The 27818-nt window shown below is 46.4% G+C and overlaps 1 protein-coding gene across 1 annotated transcript; it reads left to right on the top strand.

Moving 5' to 3' along the window:
- ctsz (cathepsin Z) lies at positions 1-27222 on the top strand. Its single transcript, XM_079490732.1, has 6 exons — positions 1-264; positions 7480-7643; positions 13059-13238; positions 14999-15149; positions 20541-20703; positions 26335-27222. Exons 1-6 carry the CDS (start codon positions 128-130, stop codon positions 26458-26460), a joined length of 921 nt encoding a protein of 306 aa, XP_079346858.1. The 5' UTR covers positions 1-127; the 3' UTR covers positions 26461-27222.
- Positions 27223-27818: the final 596 nt, after the last annotated feature.

Genomic DNA, 27818 nt, shown 5'->3' on the forward strand with positions numbered 1-27818 from the left:
GTTTCTGTGAAGACAACAGATCGATCTGCATCCTGGGAATGATCACTACACTACTACTACTACACACCATCTCTGTTTAATCTGTTGTTTCTATTTGTTCATATAATCTTCTCTAACTGCCACCAACATGGAGCACCGAGCCTGCAGGGTGTGTGTGTTGTTCATCATGTTGACTTCATGTGTCGTTGAAGAAGTGTTCGCTGGTCGGTATTTCAACCGCGGCCAGCCGTGTTACCGTCCCACGAAACACCGCCAGGGAGTCAAGTAAGTTTATTCATATTTATGCTTTTATTATATTATATATTATATTATATTTATGTCGACCTCCCGGCCAGCCGTGTTACCGTCCCACGAAACACAGCCAGGGAGTCAGGTAAGTTTATTTAATTAAGTTTATTTATGTATGCTTTTATTTTTATTGTATTGTAATAACGAGCTTAGTCAACTTCCCTGGGTAAACAAAGAACTTTGCTTTGCTTTGCCTTTAATGTCTACTGAGTTGGAGATCGGGGTTCGACTCCAGCTCAGCGTGCTAAACGTTACAATATTATATATTATATTTATGTCGACCTCGGCCAGCCGTGTTACCGTCCCATGCTGAGGAGGACAGCATGCATGGGACGGTAACAAGTACGTTTATTATTTATGCTTTTTTTATAATAAGTCTCGATCGGATCTGTTATTCTGATCCAAATCTGCTCGGATCTATAATAGGCTATAATCTATAAGCATGGATACCTCGAGAGTCGACGTGAAATCGACCCTATAGATTTATATTTGCCCGTAAACTAATTTATATACGGATCATATAATGTACTTTTCCTTCATTATAACTTGGTTATAAATGAAAGCAAGTTGCACATCAACTGTAACACAAATTAACAGCTACCGGTATATATGACATACATTTATCGGGCCTAGTATTACGATTTAAACAGGCTAATAGTGAATGCTGTTTGAAATTAAATATAATTAGCCAGGCGCATGCTCTGTTGTGGAAAGATTCTTTAATTGTTGATTATTGGTACAGAAAATATTAATAAAGTAGCTTTATATAACTTCACAATGCAAGTGTTATTTAAGGAATAATAATAGCCTACATAATTCCAACTGAAATGCAACAACAGGATGTGGATTAAACATAATAATATTAAAGGTGTGTTTGATAATAAAACTAAACACTTCCTCATTCAGAGGTAAAATCACGGGTTGATGTGTCATCATAATCCCCATGGTGACCATGGTCACGTGATCACCATAATCACCATGGTCATGTGATCATCATGGTGACCATGGTGACGGTCATGTGATTTGTTTTCGAGGAAGTAATTTCTAAATTCTCTAAAGTGCAAAGCAAAGCATTGCAAAGTTCTTGGTTTACCCCAGGGTAAGTGGACTAAGCTCGAGATGCTTGTTTACAGCCACGCCCTGCTTATAGAACATTTCATGGTTGGGGTTCAATGCCTTGCTCAAGGGCACTTCAGCGGTGGTAATTTTGACGTGCCGGTCCGGGGATTCGAACTGGCGACCTTCCGGTATCAAGACCGCTCCGCAAACCGTTCGGCCACCGCTGCCCTGCATCATTCCATCCATATGGCCTTGTTGATTAAGTCCTCTGCTATAGTCAAGGAAATGGGATTTTATTTGTAATGGCACAAGATTTCAACAACAACAATTAAAAATGTGTGTTAATAACACAGAACTATTATTATGAAGCAAAGGAAACACAACGATAGCCTAACACTAGGACGCAGCCATAACAAACAAGGGACTAAATTCATTTCGCTCCTATGAAACCAAAATGTGGAACGCCCTACCAACAGTCATTAAGACATGCAAATCCCTTGACTCCTTCAAAACCGCTCTCAAAAGGCACCTATACGGACGGCTGCAATTCGAAACTGTCCCCCGTAAAATCTGAATCCCCTCCACCACCCACCCCTTTCCCCCTCACTGTATATGTTTCTTTTCCCTTTTTACCTCCTATGATGATTTCCAATTTTGACTTTATAGTCTCTAAATGTTTTGATGAATTGAACAAGGTGGACCCTCTTGTAAACAAGTGTAATGCTTTATTGGGTCGTCCACTCACAGTTAACAGTCTTTGTATTGAGTTGTGCTTGAAATGTACTGTAATTCTGCAAACTGTTAATAAATCAATCAATCAATCACAAAACAAGCCAAAATGTAATAGATAGTTACAGTGCAGAGGAGAACAGAAAAGACAGAAAACAAATCACACCTGTGTGAAGTGAGGGGCGCTCTTATCATTATTCATCATACATCATCTCATGAACAACTGAATGTATGTGATTGGTTTAGTCGATTACATTTTCCCTTCGTTGTCAACGACATTTAATGTGTGTGTTGCTGGCGCCCCTCAAAAAGCAAGGCTTTTGCACACCTACACCTACAGGTGACAGGTGACAGGTGACAGGTGCGTAGGGGAAGGACAGACAAGTGCCCGGCGTACTTAACAAGACGCTTCCAAGATGCACTCAGTGTTGGACTTTGGTTTATGGCTACAGTACTAGTGCAATAATACCAACCACCATGAAAAGGCTGACAGGACAAGATTTTGTTTGATGAAATCATCATAATATCTTCCCGAGTTCAAGATCCCGCCATAACTGGAAATTAATTTGATTTGCTGAATCTAATCTGGGTCGAACTTTCATCAAAAATAGTTGATCTACAAGCTCACAACGTGACACTTGTTTTGAGATTCTAGAGATTTGTTGTAAAGGGAAATACTGTACAGTCCCAGTATAGAGCCCTGTGGGACCCCAGTACATACAACTAAGTATGTACTGTAGGCATTAACCCATTTTGGGCGGGAAACCCTTTTGATGTTAGCATTATGTTATGCTTTAGCTATTGAAAAATAGCAGATCTACAAGCTCGTAGCGCGCCACTCGGTGGCGCGCTACGAGCTTGTAGGTCTGCTATTTTTGAAAAATCGAAGAACGACTGACATAGAAACATAGCTTTTTCAGGAAACTGTCAGGATGTAGAAGACATTTTTAGAATCTGATCTCAGGTCAAAATGGGTTAAAGGGGCATTCCACTCATTTTCAACATTTTACCATGTCATTAATATACCTTAGAGCTGTTGTGTGGAAATAATAAAAAGGTCCCCCCATTCTGTGTTTCCTAGAACTAGAGGTCTGAAAAAAATCAATAACATGGTGAAACACATCTTGATGATGTCATCAAGATGTGTTTTCTGGAAAAAACTCAAGGACCCCAAAATTATATGTAATCGGCCGCCGACCCCCATCTGAAGCAAAGATTTGAGTTAAAAACATTTGCTCTGAAAGAATATATATTCAAAGCCACATTTTCACGATTATTCAAAAATAGCAGACCTATACAAGCTCGTAGTGCGGCACTCGGTGCCGCGCTATGAGCTTGTAGGTCTGCTATTTTTCAATAGATAAAGTTTAATAAAAATAATGGTTAAAACACCAAAAGGGGTTCCCGCCCAGAATGGGTAAATGCTGCACAGAGGTCACTGGAACGCTCGCCCCAAAAACACACTCACCCCCATTTTATTTGAGGACTGTTCGCCCCCAGCGGTTCCTGTATTTGTTTAAACCCCAGGGGGGTCCAGGGGGGAAATCCGCAACATCGGAGTTGGAACCGGAGACCGATTGGGTCTCCATTGACCCGCTGAGCGCTGTTCAGAGGTGGACAGCCGCTGCCCCCGCCCGCGGGGGCAATGGGGCTCATGAGGTTAAGGTTAGGTTTAGATATAGTTTTACTGAGGTTCAGGTTAGGAATAAGGTTAGGTTTAGACATAGTTTTACTGAGGTTCAGGTTAGGAATAAGGTTAGGTTTAGACATAGTTTTACTGAGGTTAAGGTTAGGAATAAGGTTAGGTTTAGACATAGTTTTACTGAGGTTAAGGTTAGGAATAAGGTTAGGTTTAGACATAGTTTTACTGAGGTTAAGGTTAGGAATAAGGTTAGGTTCAGACATAGTTTTACTGAGGTTAAGGTTAGGAATAAGGTTAGGTTTAGACATAGTTTTACTGAGGTTAAGGTTAGGAATAAGGTTAGGTTTAGACATAGTTTTACTGAGGTTAAGGTTAGGAATAAGGTTAGGTTTAGACATAGTTTTACTGAGGTTAAGGTTAGGAATAAGGTTAGGTTTAGACATAGTTTTACTGAGGTTAAGGTTAGGAATAAGGTTAGGTTTAGACATAGTTTTACTGAGGTTAAGGTTAGGAATAAGGTTAGGTTTAGACATAGTTTTACTGAGGTTAAGGTTAGGAAAAAGGTTAGGTTTAGACATAGTTTTACTGAGGTTAAGGTTAGGAATAAGGTTAGGTTTAGACATAGTTTTACTGAGGTTAAGGTTAGGAATAAGGTTAGGTTTAGACATAGTTTTACTGAGGTTCAGGTTAGGAATAAGGTTAGGTTTAGACATAGTTTTACTGAGGTTAAGGTTAGGAATAAGGTTAGGTTTAGACATAGTTTTACTGAGGTTAAGGTTAGGAATAAGGTTAGGTTTAGACATAGTTTTACTGAGGTTAAGGTTAGGAATAAGGTTAGGTTTAGACATAGTTTTACTGAGGTTAAGGTTAGGAATAAGGTTAGGTTTAGACATAGTTTTACTGAGGTTAAGGTTAGGAATAAGGTTAGGTTTAGACATAGTTTTACTGAGGTTAAGGTTAGGAATAAGGTTAGGTTTAGACATAGTTTTACTGAGGTTCAGGTTAGGAATAAGGTTAGGTTTAGACATAGTTTTACTGAGGTTCAGGTTAGGAATAAGGTTAGGTTTAGACATAGTTTTACTGAGGTTAAGGTTAGGAATAAGGTTAGGTTTAGACATAGTTTTACTGAGGTTAAGGTTAGGAATAAGGTTAGGTTTAGACATAGTTTTACTGAGGTTAAGGTTAGGAATAAGGTTAGGTTTAGACATAGTTTTACTGAGGTTAAGGTTAGGAATAAGGTTAGGTTTAGACATAGTTTTACTGAGGTTAAGGTTAGGAATAAGGTTAGGTTTAGACATAGTTTTACTGAGGTTAAGGTTAGGAATAAGGTTAGGTTTAGACATAGTTTTACTGAGGTTAAGGTTAGGAATAAGGTTAGGTTTAGACATAGTTTTACTGAGGTTAAGGTTAGGAATAAGGTTAGGTTTAGACATAGTTTTACTGAGGTTAAGGTTAGGAATAAGGTTAGGTTTAGACATAGTTTTACTGAGGTTCAGGTTAGGAATAAGGTTAGGTTTAGACATAGTTTTACTGAGGTTAAGGTTAGGAATAAGGTTAGGTTTAGACATAGTTTTACTGAGGTTAAGGTTAGGAATAAGGTTAGGTTTAGACATAGTTTTACTGAGGTTAAGGTTAGGAATAAGGTTAGGTTTAGACATAGTTTTACTGAGGTTAAGGTTAGGAATAAGGTTAGGTTTAGACATAGTTTTACTGAGGTTAAGGTTAGGAATAAGGTTAGGTTTAGACATAGTTTTACTGAGGTTCAGGTTAGGAATAAGGTTAGGTTTAGACATAGTTTTACTGAGGTTCAGGTTAGGAATAAGGTTAGGTTTAGACATAGTTTTACTGAGGTTAAGGTTAGGAATAAGGTTAGGTTTAGACATAGTTTTACTGAGGTTAAGGTTAGGAATAAGGTTAGGTTTAGACATAGTTTTACTGAGGTTAAGGTTAGGAATAAGGTTAGGTTTAGACATAGTTTTACTGAGGTTAAGGTTAGGAATAAGGTTAGGTTTAGACATAGTTTTACTGAGGTTAAGGTTAGGAATAAGGTTAGGTTTAGACATAGTTTTACTGAGGTTAAGGTTAGGAATAAGGTTAGGTTTAGACATAGTTTTACTGAGGTTAAGGTTAGGAATAAGGTTAGGTTTAGACATAGTTTTACTGAGGTTAAGGTTAGGAATAAGGTTAGGTTTAGACATAGTTTTACTGAGGTTAAGGTTAGGAATAAGGTTAGGTTTAGACATAGTTTTACTGAGGTTCAGGTTAGGAATAAGGTTAGGTTTAGACATAGTTTTACTGAGGTTAAGGTTAGGAATAAGGTTAGGTTTAGACATAGTTTTACTGAGGTTAAGGTTAGGAATAAGGTTAGGTTTAGACATAGTTTTACTGAGGTTAAGGTTAGGAATAAGGTTAGGTTTAGACATAGTTTTACTGAGGTTAAGGTTAGGAATAAGGTTAGGTTTAGACATAGTTTTACTGAGGTTAAGGTTAGGAATAAGGTTAGGTTTAGACATAGTTTTACTGAGGTTAAGGTTAGGAATAAGGTTAGGTTTAGACATAGTTTTACTGAGGTTAAGGTTAGGAATAAGGTTAGGTTTAGACATAGTTTTACTGAGGTTCAGGTTAGGAATAAGGTTAGGTTTAGACATAGTTTTACTGAGGTTAAGGTTAGGAATAAGGTTAGGTTTAGACATAGTTTTACTGAGGTTAAGGTTAGGTTTAGACATAGTTTTACTGAGGTTAAGGTTAGATTTAGACATAGTTGTACTGAGGTTAAGGTTAGGAATAAGGTTAGGTTTAGACATAGTTTTACTGAGGTTAAGGTTAGGTTTAGACATAGTTTTACTGAGGTTAAGGTTAGATTTAGACATAGTTGTACTGAGGTTAAGGTTAGGAATAATTGGTGCACTGGTGACCGTTCCGAGGTTGCAGGATTTGAACCGGTGGCGAGTGTGGGACTAATGTATGCCTCTCATCATGACCCTCTCTCTCCATACAGGGCCATAGTCTCTCATCACGTCTCTCTCTCTCTCTCTCTATACAGGGCCATAGTCTCTCATCACGTCTCTCTCTCTCTCTCTCTCTCTCTCTCTCTCCATACAGGGCCATAGTCTCTCATCATGTCTCTCTCTCTCTCTCTCTCCATACAGGACCATAGTCTCTCATCATGTCTCTCTCTCTCTCTCTCTCCATACAGGACCATAGTCTCTCATCATGTCTCTCTCTCTCTCTCTCTCTCTCTCTCTCTCCCTCCATACAGGGCCATAGTCTCTCATCATGTCTCTCTCTCTCTCTCTCTCTCTCTCTCTCTCTCTCTCTCTCCCTCCATACAGGGCCATAGTCTCTCATCATGTCTCTCTCTCTCTCTCTCTCTCTCTCTCTCTCTCTCTCTCTCTCCTCCCTCCATACAGGGCCATAGTCTCTCATCATGTCTCTCTCTCTCTCTCTCTCTCTCTCTCTCTCTCTCTCTCTCTCTCTCTCTCTCTCTCTCTCTCTCTCTCTCTCCCTCCATACAGGGCCATAGTCTCTCATCATGTCTCTCTCTCTCTCTCTCCATACAGGACCATAGTCTCTCATCATGTCTCTCTCTCTCTCTCTCCATACAGGACCATAGTCTCTCATCATGTCTCTCTCTCTCTCTCTCTCTCTCTCTCTCTCTCCCTCCATACAGGGCCATAGTCTCTCATCATGTCTCTCTCTCTCTCCCTCCATACAGGGCCATAGTCTCTCATCACGTCTCTCTCTCTCTCTCTCTCTTACAGGACCACAGCTCGTCCTCACGAGTTCCTCAACGTGTCGGAGCTTCCCAAGTCGTGGGACTGGAGGAACATCAACGGGACCAACTATGTGAGCACCACTCGGAACCAGCACATCCCCCAGTACTGTGGCTCCTGCTGGGCCCACGGCAGCACCAGTGCTATGGCAGGTACGTGGACCAGTGCTATGGCAGGTAACCAGTGCTATGGCAGGTACGTGGACCAGTGCTATGGCAGGTACGTGGACCAGTGCTATGGCAGGTACGTAGACCAGTGCTATGGCAGGTACGTAGACCAGTGCTATGGCAGGTACGTGGACCAGTGCTATGGCAGGTACGTGGACCAGTGCTATGGCAGGTACGTGGACCAGTGCTATGGCAGGTACGTGGACCAGTGCTATGGCAGGTACGTAGACCAGTGCTATGGCAGGTACGTGGACCAGTGCTATGGCAGGTACGTAGACCAGTGCTATGGCAGGTACGTGGACCAGTGCTATGGCAGGTACGTAGACCAGTGCTATGGCAGGTACGTGGACCAGTGCTATGGCAGGTACGTAGACCAGTGCTATGGCAGGTACGTGGACCAGTGCTATGGCAGGTACGTAGACCAGTGCTATGGCAGGTACGTGGACCAGTGCTATGGCAGGTACGTAGACCAGTGCTATGGCAGGTACGTGGACCAGTGCTATGGCAGGTACGTAGACCAGTGCTATGGCAGGTACGTGGACCAGTGCTATGGCAGGTACGTAGACCAGTGCTATGGCAGGTACGTAGACCAGTGCTATGGCAGGTACGTGGACCAGTGCTATGGCAGGTACGTAGACCAGTGCTATGGCAGGTACGTGGACCAGTGCTATGGCAGGTACGTGGACCAGTGCTATGGCAGGTAACCAGTGCTATGGCAGGTATGTAGACCAGTGCTATGGCAGGTATGTAGACCAGTGCTATGGCAGGTACGTGGACCAGTGCTATGGCAGGTACGTGGACCAGTGCTATGGCAGGTACGTAGACCAGTACTATGGCAGGTATGTAGACCAGTGCTATGGCAGGTACGTGGACCAGTGCTATGGCAGGTACGTGGACCAGTGCTATGGCAGGTACGTGGACCAGTGCTATGGCAGGTACGTAGACCAGTGCTATGGCAGGTACGTGGACCAGTGCTATGGCAGGTACGTAGACCAGTGCTATGGCAGGTACGTAGACCAGTGCTATGGCAGGTACGTGGACCAGTGCTATGGCAGGTACGTGGACCAGTGCTATGGCAGGTACGTGGACCAGTGCTATGGCAGGTACGTGGACCAGTGCTATGGCAGGTACGTGGACCAGTGCTATGGCAGGTACGTGGACCAGTGCTATGGCAGGTACGTAGACCAGTGATTCCCAAACCTTTTCATGTCAAGGACCCCCAAATTGACACTCATTAGCCCGCAGACCCCCATTTGAAAATATGCCAGGGACCCCCATGAGAGGTTTTTCTTTTACGGCTCTAGCAGTGATTTTCAACTATTTTAATTTCAAGGACCCCCAGTTTGTCATGAATTAGGCTACGGACCCCCATTTAATGGCATTTATATCTCTGAGACCCCAATTTATATTGTAAAATCAATGTTAATTTAACTCTGAGCGTGTACGACCCATAACGGTCAATTTGGTTCCAAACTATCAGGGGAAAAAAAGCTAACAAACAGACAATGATTTGGGGGGCAGCGAAAAGGTGGCCCTAAAAGGTTAGAGGAGTGCAACTTGTTGCCGGAAGACTGTCGGTTCGATTCCCACGGTTCGGCCGGACACACCTGCACACATGGAAGTGAAAGCAGATGTACTTCCTCTTAACCCATTTTGGGCGGGAACCCCTTTTGGTGTTAGCATTATGTTATACTTTAGCTATTGAAAAATAGCAGACCTACAAGCTCGTAGCGCGCCACCGAGTGGCGCGCTACGAGCTTGTAGGTCTGCTATTTTTGAAAAATCGAAGAACGACTGACACAGAAACGTAGCTTTTTCAGAAAACTGTCAGGATGTAGAAGACATTTTTAGAATCTGATCTCAGGTCAGAATGGGTTAAAGCATCATGTCTATATAAAGGTGTCTCTTTCTGTTCTAAGACCAGATCTAGAACCACGACAGAGTACTGTATGTACTGTACATACTGTACTGTCTCCAGATCAAATGTCCTTTTTTAAACCTTTTGATTATTATTATTAACCCATTTTGACCTGAGATCAGATTCTAAAAATGTCTTCTACATCCTGACAGTTTTCTGAAAAAGCTATGTTTCTGTGTCCCAGTGGGACGTGGTCCTTGATCTGCCCCCCGGGGTCTCCTCCCAGTGGGACGTGGTCCTTGGTCTGCCCCGGGGTCTCCTCCCAGTGGGACGTGGTCCTTGATCTGCCCCCCGGGGTCTCCTCCCAGTGGGACGTGGTCCTTGGTCTGCCCCGGGGTCTCCTCCCAGTGGGACGTGGTCCTTGGTCTGCCCCGGGGTCTCCTCCCAGTGGGACGTGATCCTTGGTCTGCCCCGGGGTCTCCTCCCAGTGGGACGTGGTCCTTGGTCTGCCCCCCGGGGTCTCCTCCCAGTGGGACGTGGTCCTTGGTCTGCCCCGGGGTCTCCTCCCAGTGGGACGTGGTCCTTGGTCTGCCCCGGGGTCTCCTCCCGGTGGCACGTGGTCCGGGGTCTCCTCCCAGTGGGACGTGATCCTTGGTCTGCCCCGGGGTCTCCTCCCAGTGGGACGTGATCCTTGGTCTGCCCCGGGGTCTCCTCCCAGTGGGACGTGATCCTTGGTCTGCCCCGGGGTCTCCTCCCAGTGGGACGTGATCCTTGGTCTGCCCCCCGGGGTCTCCTCCCGGTGGGACGTAGTCCTTGGTCTGCCCCGGGGTCTCCTCCCAGTGGGACGTGGTCCTTGGTCTGCCCCCCGGGGTCTCCTCCCAGTGGGACGTGGTCCTTGGTCTGCCCCGGGGTCTCCTCCCAGTGGGACGTGGTCCTTGGTCTGCCCCGGGGTCTCCTCCCAGTGGGACGTGGTCCTTGGTCTGCCCCGGGGTCTCCTCCCAGTGGGACGTGGTCCTTGGTCTGCCCCGGGGTCTCCTCCCAGTGGGACGTGGTCCTTGGTCTGCCCCGGGGTCTCCTCCCAGTGGGACGTGATCCTTGGTCTGCCCCGGGGTCTCCTCCCGGTGGGACGTGATCCTTGGTCTGCCCCGGGGTCTCCTCCCGGTGGGACGTGGTCCTTGGTCTGCCCCGGGGTCTCCTCCCAGTGGGACGTGATCCTTGGTCAGCCCCGGGGTCTCCTCCCAGTGGGACGTGATCCTTGGTCTGCCCCGGGGTCTCCTCCCAGTGGGACGTGGTCCTTGGTCTGCCCCGGGGTCTCCTCCCGGTGGGACGTGGTCCTTGGTCTGCCCCCCGGGGTCTCCTCCCAGTGGGACGTGATCCTTGGTCTGCCCCGGGGTCTCCTCCCAGTGGGACGTGGTCCTTGGTCTGCTCCGGGGTCTCCTCCCAGTGGGACGTGGTCCTTGGTCTGCCCCGGGGTCTCCTCCCAGTGGGACGTGATCCTTGGTCTGCCCCGGGGTCTCCTCCAAGTGGGACGTGGTCCTTGGTCTGCCCCGGGGTCTCCTCCCAGTGGGATGTGATCCTTGGTCTGCCCCGGGGTCTCCTCCCAGTGGGATGTGATCCTTGGTCTGCCCCGGGGTCTCCTCCCAGTGGGATGTGATCCTTGGTCTGCCCCGGGGGTCTCCTCCCAGTGGGACGTGATCCTTGGTCCGCCCCGGGGTCTCCTCCCAGTGGGACATGATCCTTGGTCTGCCCTGGGGTCTCCTCCCAGTGGGACGTGGTCCTTGGTCTGCCCCGGGGTCTCCTCCCAGTGGGACGTGACCCTTGGTCTGCCCCGGGGTCTCCTCCCAGTGGGACGTGGTCCTTGGTCTGCCCCGGGGTCTCCTCCCAGTGGGACGTGATCCTTGGTCTGCCCCGGGGTCTCCTCCCAGTGGGACGTGGTCCTTGGTCTGCCCCGGGGTCTCCTCCCAGTGGGACGTGGTCTGCCCCGGGGTCTCCTCCCAGTGGGACGTGGTCCTTGGTCTGCCCCGGGGTCTCCTCCCAGTGGGACGTGGTCTGCCCCGGGGTCTCCTCCCAGTGGGACGTGGTCCTTGGTCTGCCCCGGGGTCTCCTCCGAGTGGTCCTTGGTCTGCCCCGGGGTCTCCTCCCAGTGGGACGTGGTCCTTGGTCTGCCCCGGGGTCTCCTCCCAGTGGGACGTGGTCCTTGGTCTGCCCCGGGGTCTCCTCCCAGTGGGACGTGGTCCTTGGTCTGCCCCCCGGGGTCTCCTCCCAGTGGGACGTGATCCATGGTCTGCCCCGGGGTCTCCTCCCAGTAGGACGTGATCCTTGGTCTGCCCCGGGGTCTCCTCCCAGTGGGACGTGGTCCTTGGTCTGCTCCGGGGTCTCCTCCCAGTGGGACGTGGTCCTTGGTCTGCCCCGGGGTCTCCTCCCAGTGGGACGTGATCCTTGGTCTGCCCCGGGGTCTCCTCCCAGTGGTCCTTGGTCTGCCCCGGGGTCTCCTCCCAGTGGGACGTGATCCTTGGTCTGCCCCGGGGTCTCCTCCCAGTGGGACGTGGTCCTTGGTCTGCCCCCCGGGGTCTCCTCCCAGTGGGACGTGGTCCTTGGTCTGCCCCGGGGTCTCCTCCCAGTGGGACGTGGTCCTTGGTCTGCCCCGGGGTCTCCTCCCAGTGGGACGTGATCCTTGGTCTGCCCCGGGGTCTCCTCCCAGTGGGACGTGGTCCTTGGTCTGCCCCGGGGTCTCCTCCCAGTGGGACGTGGTCCTTGGTCTGCCCCGGGGTCTCCTCCCAGTGGGACGTGATCCTTGGTCTGCCCCGGGGTCTCCTCCCAGTGGGACGTGGTCCTTGGTCTGCCCCGGGGTCTCCTCCCAGTGGGACGTGATCCTTGGTCTGCCCCGGGGTCTCCTCCCAGTGGGACGTGATCCTTGGTCTGCCCCGGGGTCTCCTCCCAGTGGGACGTGGTCCTTGGTCTGCCCCGGGGTCTCCTCCCAGTGGGACGTGGTCCTTGGTCTGCCCCCCGGGGTCTCCTCCCAGTGGGACGTGGTCCTTGGTCTGCTCCGGGGTCTCCTCCCAGTGGGACGTGGTCCTTGGTCTGCCCCGGGGTCTCCTCCCAGTGGGACGTGGTCCTTGGTCTGCCCCGGGGTCTCCTCCCAGTGGGACGTGGTCCTTGGTCTGCCCCGGGGTCTCCTCCCAGTGGGACGTGGTCCTTGGTCTGCCCCGGGGTCTCCTCCCAGTGGGACGTGGTCCTTGGTCTGCCCCGGGGTCTCCTCCCAGTGGTCCTTGGTCTGCCCCGGGGTCTCCTCCCAGTGGGAGGTGCGTCGAGGAACTCCCTAGGGAGGCGCCGAGAGGCATCCTAACCAGATGCCCGAACCACCTAAGCTGGCTCCTTTCCAGGCGAAGGAGCAGCGGTTCTACTACTAGACTCACAATACCATCGTATTGTGAGTCTTTGGTGTGGTTATACAGTACACGGCTAATAATAATAAATGTTACGTGATGTTTTATGTTTTATTGATGTTTTATTGATGTTTTATGTTTTATTGTCGTCGTCAGATCGCATCAACATCAAGCGGAAGGGGGCGTGGCCCTCCTCCTACCTCTCCGTGCAGCACGTGATCGACTGTGGCGACGCGGGCAGCTGCCACGGGGGAGACCATTCTGGGGTCTGGGAGTACGCCAACACGCACGGCATCCCCGACGAGACCTGCAACAACTACCAGGCCAAGGACCAGCGTGAGTCTATTCATATTATCAGGACGTGCAATCCAAGGCGCTTTACATAGACACTGCATTACATTCACCCATTCACACACACTCACACACCTTTACATAGACACTGCATTACATTCACCCATTCACACACCTTTACATAGACACTGCATTACATTCACCCATTCACACACACTCACACACCTTTACATAGACACTGCATTACATTCACCCATTCACACACCTTTACATAGACACTGCATTACATTCACCCATTCACACACCTTTACATAGACACTGCATTACATTCACCCATTCACACACCTTTACATAGACACTGCATTACATTCACCCATTCACACACATTCACACACCTTTACATAGACACTGCATTACATTCACCCATTCACACACATTCACACACCTTTACATAGACACTGCATTACATTCACCCATTCACACACACCTTTACATAGACACTGCATTACATTCACCCATTCACACACATTCACACACCTTTACATAGACACTGCATTACATTCACCCATTCACACACACTCACACACCTTTACATAGACACTGCATTACATTCACCCATTCACACACATTCACACACCTTTACATAGACACTGCATTACATTCACCCATTCACACACATTCACACACCTTTACATAGACACTGCATTACATTCACCCATTCACACACACCTTTACATAGACACTGCATTACATTCACCCATTCACACACATTCACACACCTTTACATAGACACTGCATTACATTCACCCATTCACACACCTTTACATAGACACTGCATTACATTCACACACCTTTACATAGACACTGCATTACATTCACCCATTCACACACATTCACACACCTTTACATAGACACTGCATTACATTCACCCATTCACACACATTCACACACCTTTACATAGACCAGGTGATAACATGTTGTTTCTCCTCCTGACAGAGTGTAAGCCCTTCAACCAGGTGATAACATGTTGTATCTCCTCCTGACAGAGTGTAAGCCCTTCAACCAGGTGATAACATGTTGTCTCCCCTCCTGACAGAGTGTAAGCCCTTCAACCAGGTGATAACATGTTGTCTCTCCTCCTGACAGAGTGTAAGCCCTTCAACCAGGTGATAACATGTTGTATCTCCTCCTCCTGACAGAGTGTAAGCCCTTCAACCAGGTGATAACATGTTGTATCTCCTCCTCCTGACAGAGTGCAAGCCCTTCAACCAGATGATAACATGTTGTCTCTCCTCCTGACAGAGTGTAAGCCCTTCAACCAGGTGATAACATGTTGTCTCTCCTCCTGACAGAGTGTAAGCCCTTCAACCAGGTGATAACATGTTGTCTCTCCTCCTGACAGAGTGTAAGCCCTTCAACCAGGTGATAACATGTTGTCTCTCCTCCTGACAGAGTGTAAGCCCTTCAACCAGGTGATAACATGTTGTCTCTCCTCCTGGCAGAGTGTAAGCCCTTCAACCAGGTGATAACATGTTGTATCTCCTCCTGACAGAGTGTAAGCCCTTCAACCAGGTGATAACATGTTGTCTCTCCTCCTGACAGAGTGTAAGCCCTTCAACCAGGTGATAACATGTTGTCTCTCCTCCTGACAGAGTGTAAGCCCTTCAACCAGATGATAACATGTTGTATCTCCTCCTGACAGAGTGTAAGCCCTTCAACCAGGTGATAACATGTTGTCTCTCCTCCTGACAGAGTGTAAGCCCTTCAACCAGGTGATAACATGTTGTATCTCCTCCTCCTGACAGAGTGTAAGCCCTTCAACCAGTGTGGAACCTGCACCACGTTCGGCCAGTGCAACATCATCAAAAACTTCACGCTGTGGAAGGTTGCAGATTACGGGGAGGTCAGCGGCCGGGAGAAGATGATGGCTGAGATCTACGCCGGGGGTCCCATCAGGTAACAGATCTACGCCGGGGGTCCCATCAGGTAACAGATCTACGCCGGGGGTCCCATCAGGTAACAGATCTACGCCGGGGGTCCCATCAGGTAACTGATCTACGCCAGGGGTCCCATCAGGTAACAGATCTACGCCGGGGGTCCCATCAGGTAACTGATCTACGCCAGGGGTCCCATCAGGTAACAGATCTACGCCGGGGGTCCCATCAGGTAACAGATCTACGCCGGGGGTCCCATCAGGTAACAGATCTACGCCGGGGGTCCCATCAGGTAACTGATCTACGCCAGGGGTCCCATCAGGTAACAGATCTACGCCGGGGGTCCCATCAGGTAACTGAGGTCTACGCCGGGGGTCCCATCAGGTACTTCTGATGAAAACTGCCCTTATAATGTACAAAGCAAGGAATAATCAACTCCCTGGAAATATTCAGGTGATGTTCTCTGATAGAGAGGGGGGGGGGCTATAATTTAAGGGGGGAACTAAATCTAAAAACCAGAGTGGCTCGGACAACACTAAAATAATTTTGTATTTCAATATGTGGAGTAAAACTATGGAACAGTATGCATGTGGAACTCAAGCAATGCTCAAGTGTGAACCAGTTCAAAAAAAGATATAAAGAATGCATTATTATGAGGTATAGAGAGGAAGAGTTACAATGACACAGACACATCATAGATAATTGTACTTGTATGTAGCCTATATAGGAATATATATAATATGCCAAATGTATGTATTATATGAAATATAAGTATTTGTATTGATAATATGATATATAGAATAGAATACATTATAGAGCATATACATGTTTATAAATATATATGACTTACACTATTATATTATTTAATGTACTTAATTTCTCTGTTATGAATTATTTTATTTAGTTTATACCATGTTGGTATGTATGTACTGGGTTAGGGTTAGGGTTAGGGTCTATACCATGTTGGTATGTATGTACTGACGTCAAGAGGGGGTCTATACCATGTTGGTATGTCTGTACTGACGTCAAGAGGGGGTCTATACCATGTTGGTATGTCTGTACTGACGTCAAGAGGGGGTCTATACCATGTTGGTATGTATGTACTGACGTCAAGAGGGGGTCTATACCATGTTGGTATGTCTGTACTGACGTCAAGAGGGGGTTTATACCATGTTGGTATGTCTGTACTGACGTCAAGAGGGGGTCTATACCATGTTGGTATGTATGTACTGACGTCAAGAGGGGGTCTATACCATGTTGGTATGTCTGTACTGACGTCAAGAGGGGGTCTATACCATGTTGGTATGTATGTACTGACGTCAAGAGGGGGTCTATACCATGTTGGTATGTCTGTACTGACGTCAAGAGGGGGTCTATACCATGTTGGTATGTATGTACTGACGTCAAGAGGGGGTCTATACCATGTTGGTATGTCTGTACTGACGTCAAGAGGGGGTCTATACCATGTTGGTATGTATGTACTGACGTCAAGAGGGGGTCTATACCATGTTGGTATGTCTGTACTGACGTCAAGAGGGGGTCTATACCATGTTGGTATGTATGTACTGACGTCAAGAGGGGGTCTATACCATGTTGGTATGTCTGTACTGACGTCAAGAGGGGGTCTATACCATGTTGGTATGTATGTACTGACGTCAAGAGGGGGTTTATACCATGTTGGTATGTCTGTACTGACGTCAAGAGGGGGTTTATACCATGTTGGTATGTCTGTACTGACGTCAAGAGGGGGTTTATACCATGTTGGTATGTCTGTACTGACGTCAAGAGGGGGTCTATACCATGTTGGTATGTATGTACTGACGTCAAGAGGGGGTCTATACCATGTTGGTATGTCTGTACTGACGTCAAGAGGGGGTCTATACCATGTTGGTATGTCTGTACTGACGTCAAGAGGGGGTCTATACCATGTTGGTATGTCTGTACTGACGTCAAGAGGGGGTCTATACCATGTTGGTATGTCTGTACTGACGTCAAGAGGGGGTTTATACCATGTTGGTATGTCTGTACTGACGTCAAGAGGGGGTTTATACCATGTTGGTATGTCTGTACTGACGTCAAGAGGGGGTTTATACCATGTTGGTATGTCTGTACTGACGTCAAGAGGGGGTTTATACCATGTTGGTATGTCTGTACTGACGTCAAGAGGGGGTCTATACCATGTTGGTATGTCTGTACTGACGTCAAGAGGGGGTCTATACCATGTTGGTATGTCTGTACTGACGTCAAGAGGGGGTTTATACCATGTTGGTATGTCTGTACTGACGTCAAGAGGGGGTTTATACCATGTTGGTATGTCTGTACTGACGTCAAGAGGGGGTTTATACCATGTTGGTATGTCTGTACTGACGTCAAGAGGGGGTTTATACCATGTTGGTATGTATGTACTGACGTCAAGAGGGGGTTTATACCATGTTGGTATGTATGTACTGACGTCAAGAGGGGGTTTATACCATGTTGGTATGTCTGTACTGACGTCAAGCGATGACACGCTGAAATAAGTTATAAAGGGGTTAGGGTTAAATACGTTGTTTACTTCTCCTACTCCCTACCGAACATATAAAAGTAAAAAAGTAAAAAAAAAACAATATATATATAATTATACTTGCGACAAGTGAGGCTTGTTTTTTTTGTTTTTGTTTTGTTTTTTGGGAATATTATTTTATTTGTTTCTATATTGCACTTATTTTAATTCTTTGACTTTTTTGTCTAACAGCATTTTAAAATGATTTAAAGGGATCCCATGGCTAATAGGACAAATATGCCTTAAAACATTATACCTGCACTCTATAACTAAAATTACAAAATAATAACACCTTCAATATTTTATTTCTTTCATAAATAGAGAATCTTTCACTCAATAGGGACTGCTCCCGTCGCAAGTTGATGATGTCATATGGCCATGTGTGGACCAGCCCTCTTGCCTTGATAAAATGTATAGGCTGCATCAGTTCATGTGACATATGTAACCTTTATATAGGCTGCATCAGTTCATGTGACACAATGTAACCTTTATATAGGCTGCATCAGTTCATGTGACATAATGTAACCTTTATATAGGCTGCATCAGTTCATGTGACACTATGTAACCTTTTTATAGGCTGCATCAGTTCATGTGACACTATGTAACCTTTTTATAGGCTGCATCAGTTCATGTGACATATGTAACCTTTATATAGGCTGCATCAGTTCATGTGACATATGTAACCTTTATATAGGCTGCATCAGTTCATGTGACACTATGTAACCTTTATATAGGCTGCATCAGTTCATGTGACATATGTAACCTTTATATAGGCTGCATCAGTTCATGTGACATATGTAACCTTTATATAGGCTGCATCAGTTCATGTGACACTATGTAACCTTTATATAGGCTGCATCAGTTCATGTGACACTATGTAACCTTTATATAGGCTGCATCAGTTCATGTGACACTATGTAACCTTTATATAGGCTGCATCAGTTCATGTGACACAATGTAACCTTTATATAGGCTGCATCAGTTCATGTGACATATGTAACCTTTATATAGGCTGCATCAGTTCATGTGACACTATGTAACCTTTATATAGGCTGCATCAGTTCATGTGACATATGTAACCTTTATATAGGCTGCATCAGTTCATGTGACATATGTAACCTTTATATAGGCTGCATCAGTTCATGTGACACTATGTAACCTTTATATAGGCTGCATCAGTTCATGTGACACTATGTAACCTTTATATAGGCTGCATCAGTTCATGTGACACAATGTAACCTTTATATAGGCTGCATCAGTTCATGTGACTCTATGTAACCTTTTCATCAGTTCATGTGACACTATGTAACCTTTTCATCAGTTCATGTGACACTATGTAACCTTTTCATCAGTTCATGTGACACTATGTAACCTTTTCATCAGTTCATGTGACACTATGTAACCTTTATCAGATGAATAGCATAATATTTTGTCCATTCCATTCAGTATTTTAGCCGTGCCGTGAGCGCCCCCTCCAGAGATACTTCCGGGTCCTACTTTTGTGTCGCTTTTGTGTCCCCATAGAGTTATCCTGTGACGCTCCGTCGGACTAAATCTGAGACGAAAACAAGCACGAAAGTCTCATTTTACCGCTTTCCTTTCCTCGAAACAACAAAGCTACTGCTCTCCCAAATCTGGCTGACAGGCCGTCTGCCCCACACTGGATACTATCGCCATTCATTAATGCAAACTAGATTCAACATACTCAACCCTGCACACATTCTAAATATGCCCCCGAAATATTGTACTGAGCAAATGGACTGTTACCACCTTCAATAATAATGATAATAATAGTCTTTATTGTCTCCACAACATATATTTTCTTTGTCATGGACACTTGTACAAAACATTAATAATTCTACTCGAGTTGGAAGCATTAAGACCCATTTTAACCCTCAATGGCTTCCTTTCTGAAAAATAATGTCATTGTAAAAAAGATTCACGCGTTTAGATATTCTATTTACAATGAGATGCGGACGGGAGCTGGTGCCACTTGGACCAGGATGTAACGTATCACTACAAAATGACGTCGGACTTAAATACAGAATACCTACGGTTACAATATTATACGAATATACAACTGGTTGTATTTTGTTATTCAATGAATGTAGTCTCTGTCGGGTGGAAACCTCAAGTGTTACTGCTCAGGATTTCAAATTCAAAAACGTCAAAAGTAGCAGATCTACAAGCTCAAAAACACGCCGCTTCGCCGTGCGTATCTGGAGCTTGTAGATCTGATACTGCTGTACTGCAGCTTGTAGATCTGATACTGCAGCTTGTAGATCTGATACTGCTGTACTGCAGCTTGTAGATCTGATACTGCTGTAAGTAAGTAAGTAGCCTTGCCGAGCCATGAGGCCCATAGGGCAGGAGCCTATCTCCTGTTTCTGTAGCGTGAGGCAGCTTGATGTACAAGTACACCCCCTGGACATGACACTAGTATGTCGCAGGGATTTACCCCCAATCCAACCCTTGATGCTGAGTGTCAAACAGGGAGACATTCCCCCTTTTTGAAACTAGCTCCTCGCCACTCGCCCTACACACTTCCACTTGGTTTGAGCATAGATATATGAATAATAGAGATGGCACTGGAGGCGAGGGGAATCCCGGTGCCGTCTCTATTATTGATATATCTATGCTCAAACCAAGTGGAAGTGTGTAGGGCGAGTGACGAGGGCTTAGTTTCAAAAGGGGCCATTGGTTCCCATTTTTATTCTGGTGTTATTCATGTCCTCTCCAGCTGTGGGATCATATTAATCTGGTGTTATTCATGTCCTCTCCAGCTGTGGGATCGTGTTATTCTGGTGTTATTCATGTCCTCTCCAGCTGTGGGATCATATTAATCTGGTGTTATATGTATGTCCTCTCCAGCTGTGGGATCATGGCCACGGACCAGCTGGATGCGTACACGGGAGGCGTTTACTCCGAGTACCAGGAGAGTCCGTACGTCAACCACATCGTATCGGTGGCCGGCTGGGGAGTGGAGGACGGAGTGGAGTACTGGGTCGTACGCAACTCCTGGGGAGAGCCTTGGGTGAGTCCTTGACACTGACTGGGTCGTACGCAACTCCTGGGGAGAGCCTTGGGTGAGTCCTTGACACTGACTGGGTCGTACGCAACTCCTGGGGAGAGCCTTGGGTGAGTCCTTGACACTGACTGGGTCGTACGCAACTCCTGGGGAGAGCCTTGGGTGAGTTCTTGACAATGACTGGGTCGTACGCAACTCCTGGGGAGAGCCTTGGGTGAGTCCTTGACAATGACTGGGTCGTACGCAACTCCTGGGGAGAGCCTTGGGTACGTTCTTAAACACTGACTGGGTCGTACGCAACTCCTGGGGAGAGCCTTGGGTACGTTCTTAAACACTGACTGGGTCGTACGCAACTCCTGGGGAGAGCCTTGGGTGAGTCCTTGACACTGACTGGGTCGTACGCAACTCCTGGGGCGAGCCTTGGGTAAGTTCTTAACACTGACTGGGTCGTACGCAACTCCTGGGGAGAGCCTTGGGTGAGTTCTTGACCCATTCTAGACGGGAACCCCTTTTGGTGTTTTAAGCATTATGTAATACTTTAGCTATTGAAAAATAGCAGAACTACAAGCTTGTAGATCTGCTATTTTTGAAAAATCGTGAAAATGCGGGCGCAAATCTTTGAATATATATTCTTTCAGAGCGAGCGTTTTTAACTCAAATCTTTGCTTCTGGGGGGGTCCCTGGGGGTCGGTGGCCAAATACATATATTTTTGGGGGTCCTTGACATGAAATATTGAGCACCACTGATATAGAAACATAGGGTATTCAGAAAACTGTCAGGATTTAGAAGACATTTTTTAAATTTCGACGTCAGACCTAAATGGGTAAAACACTGGGTCGTTCGCAACTCCTGGGGAGAGCCTTGGGTGAGTTCTTAACATGTTAAACCACTTTATAGAGATCTAGCCGTCGCTATTTCAGGTCATGTTCGTTGTACAGTAGGTCGTTGTACAGTAGGAGTAGCATGTCGTTGTACAGTAGGAGTAGTTGTACAGTAGGAGTAGCATGTCGTTGTACAGTAGGTCAGTGGATGAAACCTTAAACCTTCTCAAGTCAAGGAGCCCCAAATTGATATTTATCTAGCCGCGAAAACCTGAAAATATAGAATCATAGAAATCATAGAAATCATTTTCTATATTTTTCAAAAACGTTGATATAGAAAATAATTCAGTTCAGGTAACTAAAGATAACAGGTTGACCAAATGACCACCGGAACTGTGGTTAGTAAAAACAGAGAGATGTGTTTGGGTGAGTCTCTTACCACCGCGGCTCAGTGACGTCATGTTGTAGTTTTAGTAAAAACAGAGAGATGTGTTTGGGTGAGTCTCTTACCACCGCGGCTCAGTGACGTCATGTTGTAGTTTTAGTAAAAACAGAGCGATGTGTTTGGGTGAGCGGTGAGTCTCTTACCACCGCGGCTCAGTGACGTCATGTTGTAGTTTTAGTAAAAACAGAGAGGTGTGTTTGGGTGAGCGGTGAGTCTCTTACCACCTCAGTGACGTCATGTTGTAGTTTTAGTAAAAACAGAGAGATGTGTTTGGGTGAGCGGTGAGTCTCTTACCACCGCGGCTCAGTGACGTCATGTTGTAGTTTTAGTAAAAACAGAGAGATGTGTTTGGGTGAGCGGTGAGTCTCTTACCACCTCAGTGACGTCATGTTGTAGTTTTAGTAAAAACAGAGAGATGTGTTTGGGTGAGCGGTGAGTCTCTTACCACCTCAGTGACGTCATGTTGTAGTTTTAGTAAAAACAGAGAGGTGTGTTTGGGTGAGCGGTGAGTCCCTTACCACCTCAGTGACGTCATGTTGTAGTTTTAGTAAAAACAGAGAGATGTGTTTGGGTGAGCGGTGAGTCTCTTACCACCGCGGCTCAGTGACGTCATGTTGTAGTTTTAGTAAAAACAGAGAGGTGTGTTTGGGTGAGCGGTGAGTCTCTTACCACCGCGGCTCAGTGACGTCATGTTGTAGTTTTAGTAAAAACAGAGAGATGTGTTTGGGTGAGCGGTGAGTCCCTTACCACCTCAGTGACGTCATGTTGTAGTTTTAGTAAAAACAGAGAGGTGTGTTTGGGTGAGCGGTGAGTCTCTTACCACCGCGGCTCAGTGACGTCATGTTGTAGTTTTAGTAAAAACAGAGAGATGTGTTTGGGTGAGCGGTGAGTCTCTTACCACCTCAGTGACGTCATGTTGTAGTTTTAGTAAAAACAGAGAGGTGTGTTTGGGTGAGCGGTGAGTCTCTTACCACCTCAGTGACGTCATGTTGTAGTTTTAGTAAAAACAGAGAGATGTGTTTGGGTGAGCGGTGAGTCTCTTACCACCGCGGCTCAGTGACGTCATGTTGTAGTTTTAGTAAAAACAGAGAGATGTGTTTGGGTGAGCGGTGAGTCTCTTACCACCGCGGCTCAGTGACGTCATGTTGTAGTTTTAGTAAAAACAGAGAGATGTGTTTGGGTGAGCGGTGAGTCTCTTACCACCGCGGCTCAGTGACGTCATGTTGTAGTTTTAGTAAAAACAGAGATGTGTTTGGGTGAGCGGTGAGTCTCTTACCACCGCGGCTCAGTGACGTCATGTTGTAGTTTTAGTAAAAACAGAGAGGTGTGTTTGGGTGAGCGGTGAGTCCCTTACCACCTCAGTGACGTCATGTTGTAGTTTTAGTAAAAACAGAGAGGTGTGTTTGGGTGAGCGGTGAGTCCCTTACCCCTCAGTGACGTCATGTTGTAGTTTTAGTAAAAACAGAGAGATGTGTTTGGGTGAGCGGTGAGTCTCTTACCACCTCAGTGACGTCATGTTGTAGTTTTAGTAAAAACAGAGAGGTGTGTTTGGGTGAGCGGTGAGTCTCTTACCACCTCAGTGACGTCATGTTGTAGTTTTAGTAAAAACAGAGAGATGTGTTTGGGTGAGCGGTGAGTCTCTTACCACCGCGGCTCAGTGACGTCATGTTGTAGTTTTAGTAAAAACAGAGAGATGTGTTTGGGTGAGCGGTGAGTCTCTTACCACCGCGGCTCAGTGACGTCATGTTGTAGTTTTAGTAAAAACAGAGAGATGTGTTTGGGTGAGCGGTGAGTCTCTTACCACCGCGGCTCAGTGACGTCATGTTGTAGTTTTAGTAAAAACAGAGATGTGTTTGGGTGAGCGGTGAGTCTCTTACCACCGCGGCTCAGTGACGTCATGTTGTAGTTTTAGTAAAAACAGAGAGGTGTGTTTGGGTGAGCGGTGAGTCCCTTACCACCTCAGTGACGTCATGTTGTAGTTTTAGTAAAAACAGAGAGGTGTGTTTGGGTGAGCGGTGAGTCCCTTACCCCTCAGTGACGTCATGTTGTAGTTTTAGTAAAAACAGAGAGATGTGTTTGGGTGAGCGGTGAGTCCCTTACCACCTCAGTGACGTCATGTTGTAGTTTTAGTAAAAACAGAGAGATGTGTTTGGGTGAGCGGTGAGTCTCTTACCACCGCGGCTCAGTGACATCATGTTGTAGTTTTAGTAAAAACAGAGAGATGTGTTTGGGTGAGCGGTGAGTCTCTTACCACCGCGGCTCAGTGACATCATGTTGTAGTTTTAGTAAAAACAGAGAGGTGTGTTTGGGTGAGCGGTGAGTCTCTTACCACCGCGGCTCAGTGACGTCATGTTGTAGTTTTAGTAAAAACAGAGAGATGTGTTTGGGTGAGCGGTGAGTCTCTTACCACCGCGGCTCAGTGACATCATGTTGTAGTTTTAGTAAAAACAGAGAGGTGTGTTTGGGTGAGCGGTGAGTCTCTTACCACCGCAGCTCAGTGACGTCATGTTGTAGTTTTAGTAAAAACAGAGAGATGTGTTTGGGTGAGCGGTGAGTCTCTTACCACCGCGGCTCAGTGACGTCATGTTGTAGTTTTAGTAAAAACAGAGAGATGTGTTTGGGTGAGCGGTGAGTCTCTTACCACCGCGGCTCAGTGACGTCATGTTGTAGTTTTAGTAAAAACAGAGAGATGTGTTTGGGGTGAGCGGTGAGTCTCTTACCACCGCGGCTCAGTGACGTCATGTTGTAGTTTTAGTAAAAACAGAGAGATGTGTTTGGGTGAGCGGTGAGTCTCTTACCACCGCGGCTCAGTGACGTCATGTTGTAGTTTTAGTAAAAACAGAGAGATGTGTTTGGGTGAGCGGTGAGTCTCTTACCACCGCGGCTCAGTGACGTCATGTTGTAGTTTTAGTAAAAACAGAGAGGTGTGTTTGGGTGAGCGGTGAGTCTCTTACCACCGCGTCTCAGTGACGTCATGTTGTAGTTTTAGTAAAAACAGAGAGGTGTGTTTGGGTGAGCGGTGAGTCTCTTACCACCGCGGATCAGTGACGTCATGTTGTAGTTTTAGTAAAAACAGAGATGTGTTTGGGTGAGCGGTGAGTCTCTTACCACCGCGGCTCAGTGACGTCATGTTGTAGTTTTAGTAAAAACAGAGAGATGTGTTTGGGTGAGCGGTGAGTCCCTTACCACCTCAGTGACGTCATGTTGTAGTTTTAGTAAAAACAGAGAGATGTGTTTGGGTGAGCGGTGAGTCTCTTACCACCGCGGCTCAGTGACATCATGTTGTAGTTTTAGTAAAAACAGAGAGATGTGTTTGGGTGAGCGGTGAGTCTCTTACCACCGCGGCTCAGTGACATCATGTTGTAGTTTTAGTAAAAACAGAGAGGTGTGTTTGGGTGAGCGGTGAGTCTCTTACCACCGCGGCTCAGTGACGTCATGTTGTAGTTTTAGTAAAAACAGAGAGATGTGTTTGGGTGAGCGGTGAGTCTCTTACCACCGCGGCTCAGTGACATCATGTTGTAGTTTTAGTAAAAACAGAGAGGTGTGTTTGGGTGAGCGGTGAGTCTCTTACCACCGCAGCTCAGTGACGTCATGTTGTAGTTTTAGTAAAAACAGAGAGATGTGTTTGGGTGAGCGGTGAGTCTCTTACCACCGCGGCTCAGTGACGTCATGTTGTAGTTTTAGTAAAAACAGAGAGATGTGTTTGGGTGAGCGGTGAGTCTCTTACCACCGCGGCTCAGTGACGTCATGTTGTAGTTTTAGTAAAAACAGAGAGATGTGTTTGGGGTGAGCGGTGAGTCTCTTACCACCGCGGCTCAGTGACGTCATGTTGTAGTTTTAGTAAAAACAGAGAGATGTGTTTGGGTGAGCGGTGAGTCTCTTACCACCGCGGCTCAGTGACGTCATGTTGTAGTTTTAGTAAAAACAGAGAGATGTGTTTGGGTGAGCGGTGAGTCTCTTACCACCGCGGCTCAGTGACGTCATGTTGTAGTTTTAGTAAAAACAGAGAGGTGTGTTTGGGTGAGCGGTGAGTCTCTTACCACCGCGTCTCAGTGACGTCATGTTGTAGTTTTAGTAAAAACAGAGAGGTGTGTTTGGGTGAGCGGTGAGTCTCTTACCACCGCGGATCAGTGACGTCATGTTGTAGTTTTTGGTGGTCACCTCATCACCTGAAATTAATAGGCCTTAATTGATAGAAAAGAAGTATTTTTTTGCGTAAACTACTCATTTATGTGGGAATTAAGGGTAACCAAGTCTTGCCTAATTCACAGTGCTACAGAAAAACATGTGTCTAAAACTGTCTGTCTGTCTGTCTGTCTGTCTGTCTGTCTGTCTGTCTGTCTGTCTCTCTCTCTCTCCCCCCCCCTCAGGGGGAGAAGGGCTGGCTGAGGATCGTCACCAGCTCCTACAAAGGAGGAAGTGGAAGCTCTTACAACCTGGCGCTGGAGGAGGACTGCATGTACGGAGACCCCGTAGTACCCAAAAGCTACCTGTAGAGGTCCCCGTAGTACTACAACAAAACATACCTCTATAGAACCGGTGGCTGGCTCTCAAAGTAGAGAGGGAGAAAAATTATTGATAGTTGAATGATTGATCGTTAATTTGGAACGAATTGGACCCTTACGGGGTCTGTAACTCTGAACCAATTGGACCCTTACGGGGTCTGTAACTCTGAACCAATTGGACCCTTACGGGGTCTGTAACTCTGAACCAATTGGACCCTTACGGGTCTGTAACTCTGAGAGTTACGGTCTTGAAATGTTTAAAGTTTTAGAACCAGTGTTCTCTCTATCTAATAGACCAGAGCTGAACTCTAAGGCCTGACTCACACCTTTACAACAGACTGATGTATGGCTGATGCTGCATGAGACTTGTTTACTGATGCAAGCTCGCAATGCATTTCCAATGGGAGTCACATGGTTTGACACAACATTTTTGTTGTATGGGGGGGTGGGGGGCAGTCGAAACACAGCCGAAAGCCGTAGGCCTACAACACAAATGTTGTGTCCAACCATGTGACTTCCATTGGAAATGCATTGGGGCAAGATGTAAACAAACCCTTTCATACATCTAGCATGCATCAATGTTGTATGCTAGATGTGAAGGTGTGAGTCGCCCCTAAGGCCAGATTCCAACACCCCAAACCCTCGGCCACTCCGTCACTCCAGCATGGCAGTGTTACGGTGAAACCAGTGACCTGGTGAAACCAGTGACCTGGTGAAATCAGTGACCGTCTTGTTAACCCATTCTGGGCGGGAACCCCTGTTGGTGTTAGCAATTATGTTATGCTTTAGCTATTGAAAAATAGCAGATCTACAAGCTCATAGCGCGCCACCGAGTGGCGCGCTATGAGCTTGTAGATCTGCTATTTTTGAAAAATCGAAGAACGACTGACATAGAAACATAGCTTTTTCAGAAAACTGTCAGGATGTAGAAGACATTTTACTTATCTCAGGTCAAAATGGGTTAATGTGATTGATCCATGATTGTCACATATTTCAGCAGGTCACCAATTTCACTGTAACACTGCCCTGCTGTAGTGACAGTGTGAGGTGTAATCCGTCTCTGCTCGGCTGCACGGGGGGGTCATTATTTGTCACGTGTTTAATTCCAACAATCTCAGGCACACCCGCTGCTTTTTCTTATTTTTAAATTTATTTTAATAAAAAGGGGTTCCTTTTTTTAATCCCTGGCTAAAAGGGAAATATTGCTGGTTTAAATAAGCGCTTAGTTTTTACGATTTTGCCTTTTCTTTATATTTCAGTGCCAAGAGAATTCTGAAGCATTTTGGATGTCGTCTCTCTGTCGGGTAGAAACCTCATGATGTCATAAACGTCTCTGTCTCTCTGTCGGG

Source organism: Electrona antarctica (genome assembly GCF_951216825.1).
Source record: "Electrona antarctica genome assembly, chromosome: 21".
Classification (NCBI taxonomy): Eukaryota; Metazoa; Chordata; class Actinopteri; order Myctophiformes; family Myctophidae; genus Electrona; species Electrona antarctica.